We start from the raw sequence: 11,352 nt of genomic DNA, 5'->3' as shown, positions 1-11,352 counted from the left end.
AACCCCCTTGTAGGACAGCAGAGGTCTTTTAATTCCTGTTGAGGATTCGCCGTTCTTCTTCCAAAGTCTTCCAGTTCTTTGAGGTTTCATCCTTTAGTCTACCAGATTACATTAGGTGAGGTATGGAGATGTGAAGCCATGCGCAAACCGCAGGTCACGCCTCTTGAATGTAATAACGTGCTTTTTGAGGTGGGTAGGATCATTGTCGGTGTAGAAGCAATCCTCTCTTTTAAACTCAGCTCAGAAGAACATACAGATGTTGGAGTCTGTGGTCTCGTTCCATGAAGCACCTATACAGAGTTTGAGTCTGGGTCGCTGACATGAGAATCATCCGATGTTTTTTTGATCCTTCGTACTAAAATAAATCCCAGATGTTTGGGTCCTGGTCCTTACATGAAAAATCCCAGAATGTTTTGAGTCCTGTGGAGTCTGTACATGAAGAATCATCACATGTATTGGTGATGTGCTGTACATGAATAAGCATCACAGCATGTTTGGTTGTCTGTACATGAAAATCCATCCAGATGGTTGATGGTCTGGGGTTGTTCAGAAAGATCATCCAGATGTTTTGAGTACTGTGTTGTTCGCTGAGACTAATCCAGGATGTTTGAGGTCCTTGGTTCTTTACATGAAATCTCATACAGATGTTTGATCTGGGTCCTGTACATGAAGTACATCATCCGGATGTTTGAGGCTGTGGGTCTGTAACTGGAAGAATCATCAAGATGGTTGGGGTCGGTATGCGTTCAGAGTGTCTGTGGGTCTGTACTGAAGACTCCCAACGATTGAGTTGTGGTCGTACGTGAAGAATCATCCAGATGTTTGAGTCGTCTGCTTCATGAATAACATCCAGATGTTTGAGCTTCTGTGGTCTTTAACGTTGGAATACCTCATCAGATGTTTTGAGTCTCGTGGTCTGTACAGAAGATCATCCAATGGTTTGACGTTGATGGTCCTGTCACCTGAAGACTATCGATATCGTGTCTTACATACGGATCTCAGATGTTTGAGTCTGGGGTCCTGGTTACAGGAAGGACTCTCTCCAGATGTTGAGTGGGGGTACGTACGGGAAGACCTCGAGTCCAGAGTTTTGGCCCTTGTGTCCCTTTTAAACATGAATGAAATCATCCAGAGTTTACTCTCGGGGCCTGTAATGAAGACCATCCAGATTTTGAGTCTGTGTCTGTACAGAAAATCACCAGTATGTTTGAGTCTTGTAGGCCTGTAAACATGAAGAATCATCCAGATGATGTTTGAGTCCTTGTGTCCTTGTACATGAAGACTCTACGCATGTTTGAAGTCTGGGGTCTGTACATGGAAGCTCAGCCAGGATGTTTGAGTCGTGTGGTCGTACATGAAAGATCATCCAGATGTGTTATGTCGGGGGTTCCCTGTACAGTAAGAACATCCCGATGTTTGAGTTGGGTTGAATGAAGACTCACAATGGGGTCTTGTACATGAAGAATCACCTCCAGATGTTGAAGCTGTGGTCGTACAGAAGACTCATATCCAGATGTTTTGAGTTGAGGGTCCGTACATGAAGAAGCACTCTCCGAGTTTGAGTCTGTGGTTGTTACAATGCAAGACTCATCCAGCATGTTGGTATCTGAGTGTACATGAAACCTCGTTGGGTCCTGTACATGAAGACTCAGACAGATGTTTGTCGTGGTTGGGTCTTATCATGAAGATCAATCCAGATGTTTTGAGTCTGGGTGTTGACATGAAGACTCATCCAGATTTGAGTCTGGGGCTGTACATGAAGACTCATCCGAGAGTTTTGGATGGGTCTGAATCACTGAAGACTAATCCAGATGTTTGAGTCTCTGGGTCATTACATGAAGAATCATCCAGAGTTTGATCTCTGTGGGTCTGTTACCATCGAAGACCATCATCCAAGTTTGAGTCTCTGGTCTTTAATGAAGAATCATCAGATGTTTGACCTCTCTGGTCTGTACATGACGACTCCAGAGAGTTTGAGTCGGTGTTGTACATGAAGCTTCATACAGCTGTTGGAGTCTGGGTCTGTGCATGAGGACTCATCAAGATGTGTGAGTCGGGTCTGTTACGTGAAGGATCATCCAGATGTTGAGCTCTGGCTTTACATGGAAGAATCATCCAGATGTTTGACTCTCTGTGGTGACAGGAGACTCATCAGATGTTGAGTCTGTGGTCTTACATGAACGAATCATCCAGATGTTGAGTCTGGGTCTGTACATGAAGAATCATCCAGAGTTTCGTCGTGGGGGGTATGTACACGAAGAATAATACAGAGTTGAGTCTGGGGTCTTACATGACGAATAGCCGATGTTGAGTCGTGGTCTGTACTGAAGACCAACAGATGTTGAGTGGGGTCTGTAAATGAAGAATCATCCAGTGTTTGAGTCTGGTGTCTGTACATGAAAGATCATCCAGAGTTTGTTCTGTGGTCTGTACTGAAGACTATCCAGATGTTCGCGTCTGGGGTCCTGTAAATGAAGGACTAATCAGATGTTGAGTCTGGGTTGACATGAAGAATCCAGATGTTGAGTCTGGGGGGGTCTGCACATGAAAAAGACTCACACAGTGTTGGAGTCTGTACACTGAAGACTCATACAAGTATGTTTGAGTCTGGGGTCGTCCATGACGAATCATCCAGATGTTAGTCGTGGTCTGTACAGAAGATCATCGATGTTATCTGTGGGCTGTACATGAGATCACAGATGTGAGTCTGGGGTCTGTACATGACGAATCCATCCAGATGTTTGAGGTGGGGCTGTCAGAAGATCACTCCAGATGTTGAGTCTGTGGTGTAATGAAGAATATACAGATGTTGAGTCGGGTCTGTACTGAAGACTCATCCAGAGGTTGAGTCTGGGTCTGTACACTGAAGACCATCCCAGATGTTTGAGGCTGGGGTATGTACTGAAGACTCATCCAGATGTTGAGCTGGGCTGTACATGAGACTCACACAGAGTGGGTCGGTACATGAAGACTCATACAGATGTTGAGTCTGGGTCTTACAGAAGAATCATCAAGATGTGAGTTCTGTGGTCTGTACATGAAGACTCATCCAGATGTTGAGTCTGTGGTATGAAATGAAGACTCATCCAGATGTTTGAGGCTGGGGTGTCTGAACATGAAGACTAATCCAGGATGTTGCGTCGGGGTCTGTACATGAAGAACCATTCCAGTGTTGAGTATGTGGTTTCTGTACATGAAGGAATCAAGAGTTTGCAGTTCTGGGGTATGTGTAAGAAGACCACCAGATGTTTGAGTCTGGGGTCTGTAATGAAGACTCATCCAGAGTTTGAGTATGGGGTCTGTTACATGAAGACTTCATCAGCTGTTTTTGAGCTGGGGTAGTAAATGAAGACCACCAGATGTTTGAGTCTGGGGTCTGTACATGAAGACTCATCCAGATGTTTTTGAGTCTGGGTGTACATGAAGAATCACCCAGAGTTGGAGTCTGTACATGGAAGAATCATATCAGATGTTGGGATGTCTGGGGGTCGTACAGAAGCTCATCGCGTTTGAGTCTGTGGTCTGTACATGAAGAACACCAGAAGTTTGAGTCCTGGGTGCTGTACATAAGATCATCAGATGTTGTGAGTCTGAGGTATGTTCATGAAGAATATCCAGAGTTTGAGTCTGGGGTCTGTACAGACGATCATCCAGATCGTTGTGTGTGTCACACTGCAGGTTATCTGATCGATGGGATGTGATGGATCCTAAAGGAGCCGTTGAGTGTGAGTGCTGATCTGACTTATTTCTTCTTCCCAGTTAACGTGTGTTGGCTCACTTCAGAACAAGTGAATAACATCGGGGATTGGTTGGTCAGTGTTCAACGCGCGCGGAGGGCAAGCGGTGGAGAGCAGAGAACTATCTGGAGGCCTGCAACAGGGGGGACAAGAGGAGGTGAACACATGACTTCCAGTGTTGTGTAGTCTATGACCATGGTTATGATCGTCTACTCATTGAGTAACTTTGGTATTTTCACCGTTCTTTCGACATATTGAATATGAAGTATGATTTAGTCTTGACATAAAAATCTTTCCGCCATAAATTTATGACTTTTTTAAAAAAATGTCTAACTATAAACTTGTAACGATTTTTTGACCATACGTACACTATGACTTTTTACGACTTTTTAAGATATTTATATTTTTCGATATAGTATACTAATATACTATGATGGTTTTGACTTTTCAAATACGTGATACATGACTTTTGATATATTAGACCAAAGAAACAGCTGGAACAGTCGTGTACTAAGTTGGGAAAATGAAATACGTTACGGTACAGGCAGCGTTTAAAACCAGGAAAGGAAATACATAATAATATATGATATATATATATATAATATATTATGTATCTATATTATTATATTAAGGTCATATCCCGGTATCCGAAAACTCGTAAGACGATAGAAAGTTAAGATCACGTATTAGATAATGTTATCGGTATATTGCCAGACCTAGTTGTTAGGGTCCGACTTGTGATGTGTTTCAACAGTACGGGGGAGGGAGGAGTAGGAGCAGCGAGCAATGAGAGGCCTCGCGCCCAGCGGCGAGCCAACGCCCCGGGACCCCGACGCCGGGAGAGAGGCGGCCGGCTCCAAAAGCGTCCCCCCCAACCCCCCCCCCTGGCGCCGAAAAGGTAGGGACGAGAAGCGGCCCAGTGCGTATAGGTTGTTTCTGACTATGTGATGCGTTTCTTGGGGTCTCTAAAATACTGCGTATCCCATAACGCGAGCAAAGGTAAGTCCAGTATCAACTGAGGAAAACGTCTATAACTAACTAGTGAAAATTGGGGCATAATAATCAAAAAAAGTTAAAAGCCAAATTGGAATCCACATTTTAGTCGCTTATCCGGTCTTGGGTCTCGGGGGCAGCGCTCGAGCAGGGGACCCCAACTCCCTTTCCCGAGCCACATCAAACTCTTAGCTCTGACTATGGGGTCCCGAGCGTTCCCGGCCAGGTTCGAGCGATAATCCTACCTAGTGCCTGGGGGGGGGGTACAAGGTCTTAACTCTGCAGGGGCCCAAACTGTTGCAGACACCATTCTTTTGTTTTCTGTTATTTTTAAAGTGTAAATGATGAAATAAAATGTAACTTGTTGTGACATATTATACAAATGTGTAATCTGTCATTTGATGCTTTTTGGGAGATTTTTCCATCTTTTCTTGGCTTCTTTCTGCACATTAATACACATCTTTACCTGGGGGGGGGGGCCCCAAACTTTCGAGCCCCAGAGCACGTTAATGAGGAGAAATGTACGTCTGTGTTCAACGTGGATGCGTTGCCAGGCAACCTGCTTGCCTGTACTTCAGGTTTCTTCTTCTCTACGTCTGGCTCACTCCCAGATCATTCTGTGTGTGCGTCCCCTGGTGTTTCAGAGACTACTGTACCAGACAACACATCAACGCGTCCATCTACAGGGGACCGCGCTCGGGTGTACCCGGCGCCTTAAACACACTTAAGCACTCGGAGTGTGTGTGTGGATGCGTCGCTGCGTACACACACACACCTGCAGATCAGGTAGCCGGTGCGGTTGAGTCCGTGGGTGCAGTGGACCCCGATCAGCTCGTCTGGAACGGGACACAGGGATCAGTTTTAGTTTTTACACTTTGGTTAACGTCATCAGGGTCAAAATAAGGGTTTATTGCCACGATAAATACACACTATATATACATATTGAGGGCAGAATTTGCAGAGAGTATATAGTCAGTGTGTCCTCCGTGTTGGTGATGTAGTGGCGGATCGCCACGGCAACATTTCTGCCGCCACGGTGTCAGAAATAAGGCCGACGCACAATGTGTGTGGCTGCCTTTTAAATGATCCTGCTGTGTGTGTGTGTGTCTGTCTCTGAGTGTATTTGTGTGTGTGTGTGTCTGTTTCCGAGTGTATTTGTGTGTGTCTGTCTGTCTCTGAGTGTATTTGTGCGTCTGTGTGTGTGTGTGTGACTGTCTGAGTGTATTTGTGTGTGTGTGTGTGTCTGTCTCTGAGTGTATTTGTTTGTGTGTGTGACTGTCTCTGAGTGTATTTGTGTGTGTGTGTGTGACTGTCTGAGTGTATTTGTGTGTGCGTATGTGCGTCTGTGTGTGACAGTCTCTGGGTGTATTTGTGTGTGCGTATGTGCGTCTGTGTGTGACTGTCTCTGGGTGTATTTGTGTGTGCGTATGTGCGTCTGTGTGTGACTGTCTCTGGGTGTATTTGTGTGTGCGTATGTGCGTCTGTGTGTGACTGTCTCTGAGTGTATTTGTGTGGTGGTGTGGTGTGACTGTCTGAGTGTATTTGTGTGTGGTATGTGCTCTGTGTGTGAACGTCTGAGTGTATTTGTGTGTTGCGTATGTGCGTCTGTAGTGTGACTGTCTCTGATGTATTTGTGTGTGTGTGTTGACTGTCTCTGAGTGTATTGTGTATGTGTGTGTGTCGTGTTTCCGAGTGTATTTGTGCGTCTGTGTGTGTGTGGTGACTGTCTCTGAGTGTATTTGTGTGTTGTGTGGGTGTGTCTGTCTCTGAGTGTATTTGTTTGTGTGTGACTGTCTCTGAGTGTATTTGTGTGTGGTGTGTGTGACTGTCTGAGTGTATTGTGTGTGCGTATGTCGTCTGTGTGTACTGCTCTGAGTATTTGTGTTGTGGGTGGTTGACTGTCTCTGAGTGTATTTGTGATGTGTGTTGTCTGTTTCCGAGTGTATTTGTGCGTCGGTGTGTGTGTGTGTGTGGACTGTCTCTGAGTGATTTGTGGTGTGGTTGTGTCTTGTCTCTGAGTGTATTTGTGTGTGTGTGTGTGATTGTCTGAGTGTATTTGTGTGTGCGTATGTGCGTCTGTGTGTGACTGTCTCTGGGTGTATTTGTGTGTGCGTATGTGCGTCTGTGTGTGACTGTCTCTGCGTGTATTTGTGTGTGCGTATGTGCGTCTGTGTGTGTGTGAGATCATTCTGTTGATGCCTTGCTCGGCCCGGTGTCTCACCGTTGTCGGCGTTCTCCCGGAGGAACCTGCGTACGGCGCGTTTGAAGCTCAGGATGGTGTCGTCTCCGGGGACCTCGTGTCCGGCTGTGAGGATCTTCACAAACAGCAGCGAGTCGGGGACGTCCTGCACACACAACACAGCGGCGTTCAGCCCCCCCGTCCTCACACTACCAGAACCACAAGCACCAGGACCTGGGATCGGGCGTCAAGAACCTGTTCCAGCTAGGCCGGCACCGTTTAGCTAACGATTTAGTTTTTAACCCTCACGTTGTCCTCATGTTGTCCTCATGTTGTCCTCATGTTGTCTTCACGTTGTCCTCACGTGCTATGTTGTCCCTGTGTCCTCATGTTTCTTCACGTTGTCCTCTGTGTCTTCACTTGTCCTCATTTGTCTTCATGTTGTCTTCTGTTGTCCTCATGTTTTCTTCACGTTGTCCTCATGTTGTCTTCATGTTGTCTTCATGTTGTCCTCATGTTGTCTTCATGTTGTCCTCATGTTATCTTCATTTTGTCTTCATGTTGTCCTCATGTTGTCTTCACGTTGTCCTCATGTTGTCCTCATGTTGTCTTCACGTTGTCCTCATGTTGTCCTCATGTTATCTTCATGTTGCCCTCGTGTTGCCCTCATGTTGTCCCATATCCACATCCTGTCCTACACATCCCGTCCCATACATCATGTCCCGCACACCCTGTCCCACACATCCCGTCCCACACATCCTGTCCCACACATCTGTCCCACACATCCCGTCCCACACATCTGTCCCGCACATCCTGTCCCGCACATCTGTCCCACACATCCCGTCCCGCACATCTGTCCCACACATCTGTCCCACACATCCTGTCCCACACACCCTGTCCCACACATCCTGTCCTACACATCATGTCCCACACACCCTGTCCCTCTTTTCTGTGAAAAAAAGCACGTGACCCGTTTCAACTCCAGCGCTCAAAGAATGGGACACGAGAATCGAAAGGAAGAATCAGGATTGTTAAAAACAAAACAATGACCAACCCTTATTAATGTGTGTGTGTGTGTGTGTGTGTTACCTGTAGTGTGTGTGTGTGTGTGTGTGTGTGTGTGTTACCTGTAGTGTGTGTGGTGTGTGTGTGTGTGTGTGTTACCTGTGTGTGGGTGTGTTTGTTACCTGTAGTGTTTTGGTGTGTGTGGGTGTGTGTGTGTGTGTGTGTTTACCTGTATGTGTTGGTGTGTGTGTGTGTGTGTGTGTGTTTTACCTGTAGTGTGTGTGTGTGTGTGGTTTGTTACCTGTATGTGTGTGTGTGGTGTTTGTGTGGTGTGTGTGTGTTGTTGTGTGTGTGTGTGGTGTGTGTTACCTGTATGTGTGTGTGTGTGTGTGTGTGTGTGTGTGGGTGTGTGACCTGTAGTGTGTGGTGTGTGTGTGTGGTGTGTGTACTGTAGTTGTTGTGTGTTGTGTGTGTGTGTGTGTGTTGTTACCTGTAGTGTGTGTGTGTGTGTGTGTGGTGTGTGTACCTGTAGTGTGTGTGTGTGTGTGTCCTACCTGTAGTGTGTGTGTTTGTGTGTTTACTGTGTGTGTGTGTGTGTTACCTGTAGTGTGTGTTGGACCTGTAGTGTGTGTGTGTGTGTGTGTGTGTGTGTGTGTTACCTGTAGTGTGTGTGGTGTGTGTGTGTGTTACCTGTATGTGTAGTGGTGTGTGTGTTGTGTTTTGTGTTGTGTGTGTGTGTGTGTGTTACCGTAGTGTGTGTGTGTGTGGTGTTGGGTGTTATGTGTGTGTGTGGTGTGTGTGTTCTACCTGTAGTTGTGTGTGTGGTGTGTGTTCCTGTAGTGTGTGTGTGTGTGTGTGTTACCGTGTGTGTGTGTGTGTTACCTGTATGTGTGTGTGTGTGTGTGTGTGTGTTACCTGTAGTGTGTGGTGTATGTGTGTTTGTGTCCTGTAGTGTGGTGTGTGTGTTGTCGTGTGGGTGTGTGTTACGTGTAGGGTGTGTGTGTGTGTGTGTGTTGTTACCTGTATGTGTGTGTGTGTGTGTGTATTGTAGTGTGGTGGGGTGGAGTGTGTGTGTGTGGGGTGTGTGTTACCTGTGAGTGGTGTGTGTGTGTGTGATGTGTGTTATCCTGTAGTGGTGTGTGTGTGTGTGTGTGTGTGTGTGTGTGTGTTCCCTGTAGTGGTGTGTGGTGTGTGTGTTGTGTGTGTGTGTGTGTCCTGAGAGTGTGTGTCTGTGTGTGTGTGTGTGTGTTACCTGTAGTGTGTGGTGTGTGTGTGTGTGTGTGTTGACTGTATGTGTGTGTGTGTGTGTGTGTTACCTGGTAGGGTGGGTTGTGTGTGTGTGTGGGTGGGGGTGGTGTGTGTTTTGTACGTAGTGTGTGTGTGTGTGTGTGGGTGGTGTGTGTGGGTGTTGTTCTGAGGTGTGTGTGTGTGTGGTGTGGTGTTACCGTAGTGGTGTGTGTGTCGTGAGTGTGTGTGTCCGTGGAGGTGTGTTGTGGTGGGTGTGTATGTGTGTGTGCATGTGGTAACCTGCGAGTGGTGTGTTGTGTGTGTGTGTGTGTGTGTGTGTGTCTACCTGTAGTGTGTGATGTGTTGGGGTGTGTGTGTGTGTGTGTTGTTACACTGGCGTGTGGGAGTGTGTGTGTGTGTTACCTAAGTGTGTGTGTGTGTTTGGTGTGTGTTACCGGCAGAGTGTGTGTCTGTGTTGTTGGCTGGTTTAACCTGTATTGTGTGTATGTGTGGTGTGTGTTTGTACTGTAGTGTGTGTTTGTGGCGTTGTGTGTGGGGTGTGTTACCTGCGTGTGTGATGATGTGTGTGGTGTGTGTTACCTGTATGGTGTGTGTGTGTGTGTGTGTGTGTCTAAACCTGCAGAGTGTAGTAGCGCGTGGTGAAGGTCAGGTCGATGATCAGACCCAGCCGCTGCTGCTCGGTGCTCAGCGCGTCCAGCAGCTCCCAGGGACCGAAGACCTCCGAACACGGGAGCTTCCGGTTCAGAGACTGGGGGGGGTTTTTGGGTTTTTTGGGGGGTTTTACAGCATTTAGAGAGAAAAAAAAACAATGTTTTAATTGTTTTAAACGTTGTCCTGACATTTGACATAACGCAGTCTGTGATCCACTCGGCATCCTCTCATCTTCAATATTAGTCCAAATAATTCATGATTTCTGCTTTTTTTTTTTTTTTTAAAGAAAGAAATTAAGTATAATGTGTTTTAAATTAAGCTCACTGACCATGAAATTAAAAAAGGGTTAAAAGGCGACGAAAATGTGGGGAAAAAGCAATTTTGACCGGAAGAAAACACTGAAATATGGGTTCCTTTTGAATCAAATTACTCAAAAAGTGAAGTACAATTGCAAGTACTCAATTCTCTACTTTTATGGAATCGTGGGAATATAATTTTATAGCATTTGAAAAAAAATTGAAAAGGTTTCAAAAGACTAAACTTTGACATTCACACGTGTGTGATTCTTCACCAACATACTGTGTAAATATTATTTTCAAACGAGCGAAAAAGTGGCAAAAAAGTGAAAAAAAAATACATTTTAAAAAGCGAGAAAAACACTGAAAAAAAGTGAGAAAAACGTCAGAATATATGTCAGAAATATATATTTTTTAAAACGGCCACAAAGTGACAAAAAAATGAAAAAACGAGTGAAAAAATCCATTTTAAAAAGTGACAAAATTTTCAGAACATGTCAAAAATATATTTTTAAAAAAATTAAGTAAAAACGGTCAAAAAAGTGACAAAAACATTTTTTTTTTAAAGTGACAAAAACGTCAGATGTGTCAAATTGTTTTTTGAAAAAATGGCCAAAAAGTGACAAAAAAACGGAGGAAAAAAACATTTTAAAAAGTGACGAAACAGTCAGAACGTGTCAAAACTTTGTTTTACAAAATTAAATTAAATGGTCAAAAAAAGTGACAAAAATATTGAAAAAAGTGGCAAAAATATTGAAAAAAGTGGCAAAAACGTCAGAAGATGTGTCAAAAAAATATATTTAAAAAAATGTTAAATTTTTATTTTATTTTGAAGCCATTTTAAAAAGTGACAAAATTCTCAGAACATGTCAAAAATATATTTTAAAAAAATAAATAAAACGGTCAAAAAAGTGACAAAAACGTTTTTAAAAAAGTGACAAAAACGTCAGATGTGTCAAAAAAAATATTTTAAAAAAATGGCCAAAAACGGAGGAAAAATAAAAGTGACAAAACAGTCAGAACGTGTCAAAACTTTGTTTTACAAAATTAAATTAAATGGTCAAAAAGTGACAAAAACGTCAGAAGATGTGTCAAAAAAATATATTTAAAAAAATGTTAAATTTTTATTTTATTTTGAAGCCAGGAGGATGAAAGCAGCTGCTGACCTGCTTCAGAGGAACTTTGAAGGCGATGAACCGCGTCCCGGGGATCCTCTTCCCCACAGAGATGTAGTCCAGCCATC

The 11,352-nt window shown here is 44.5% G+C and overlaps 1 protein-coding gene across 2 annotated transcripts in view; it reads right to left on the bottom strand.

Moving 5' to 3' along the window:
* Positions 1-11,352, bottom strand: part of dusp11 (dual specificity phosphatase 11 (RNA/RNP complex 1-interacting)) — a 21,046-nt gene that overhangs the window by 7,703 nt on the left and 1,991 nt on the right. The window contains exons 2-5 of one of the 2 annotated variants that reach the window (XM_032510735.1): positions 11,276-11,351; positions 9,779-9,910; positions 6,952-7,075; positions 5,506-5,566 (exon numbers count right to left, since the gene is read on the bottom strand). In XM_032510735.1, the coding sequence (XP_032366626.1) occupies positions 5,506-5,566; positions 6,952-7,075; positions 9,779-9,910; positions 11,276-11,351 (393 nt within the window). Of the gene's footprint in view, positions 1-5,505; positions 5,567-6,951; positions 7,076-9,778; positions 9,911-11,275 lie in introns of both variants that reach the window. The other variant, XM_032510741.1, reaches the window with a different exon arrangement.

The sequence above is a fragment of the Etheostoma spectabile genome, chromosome 3 (assembly GCF_008692095.1).
Source record: "Etheostoma spectabile isolate EspeVRDwgs_2016 chromosome 3, UIUC_Espe_1.0, whole genome shotgun sequence".
Lineage (NCBI taxonomy): Eukaryota > Metazoa > Chordata > Actinopteri > Perciformes > Percidae > Etheostoma > Etheostoma spectabile.
This window is presented reverse-complemented; position numbering and strand designations above follow the sequence as displayed.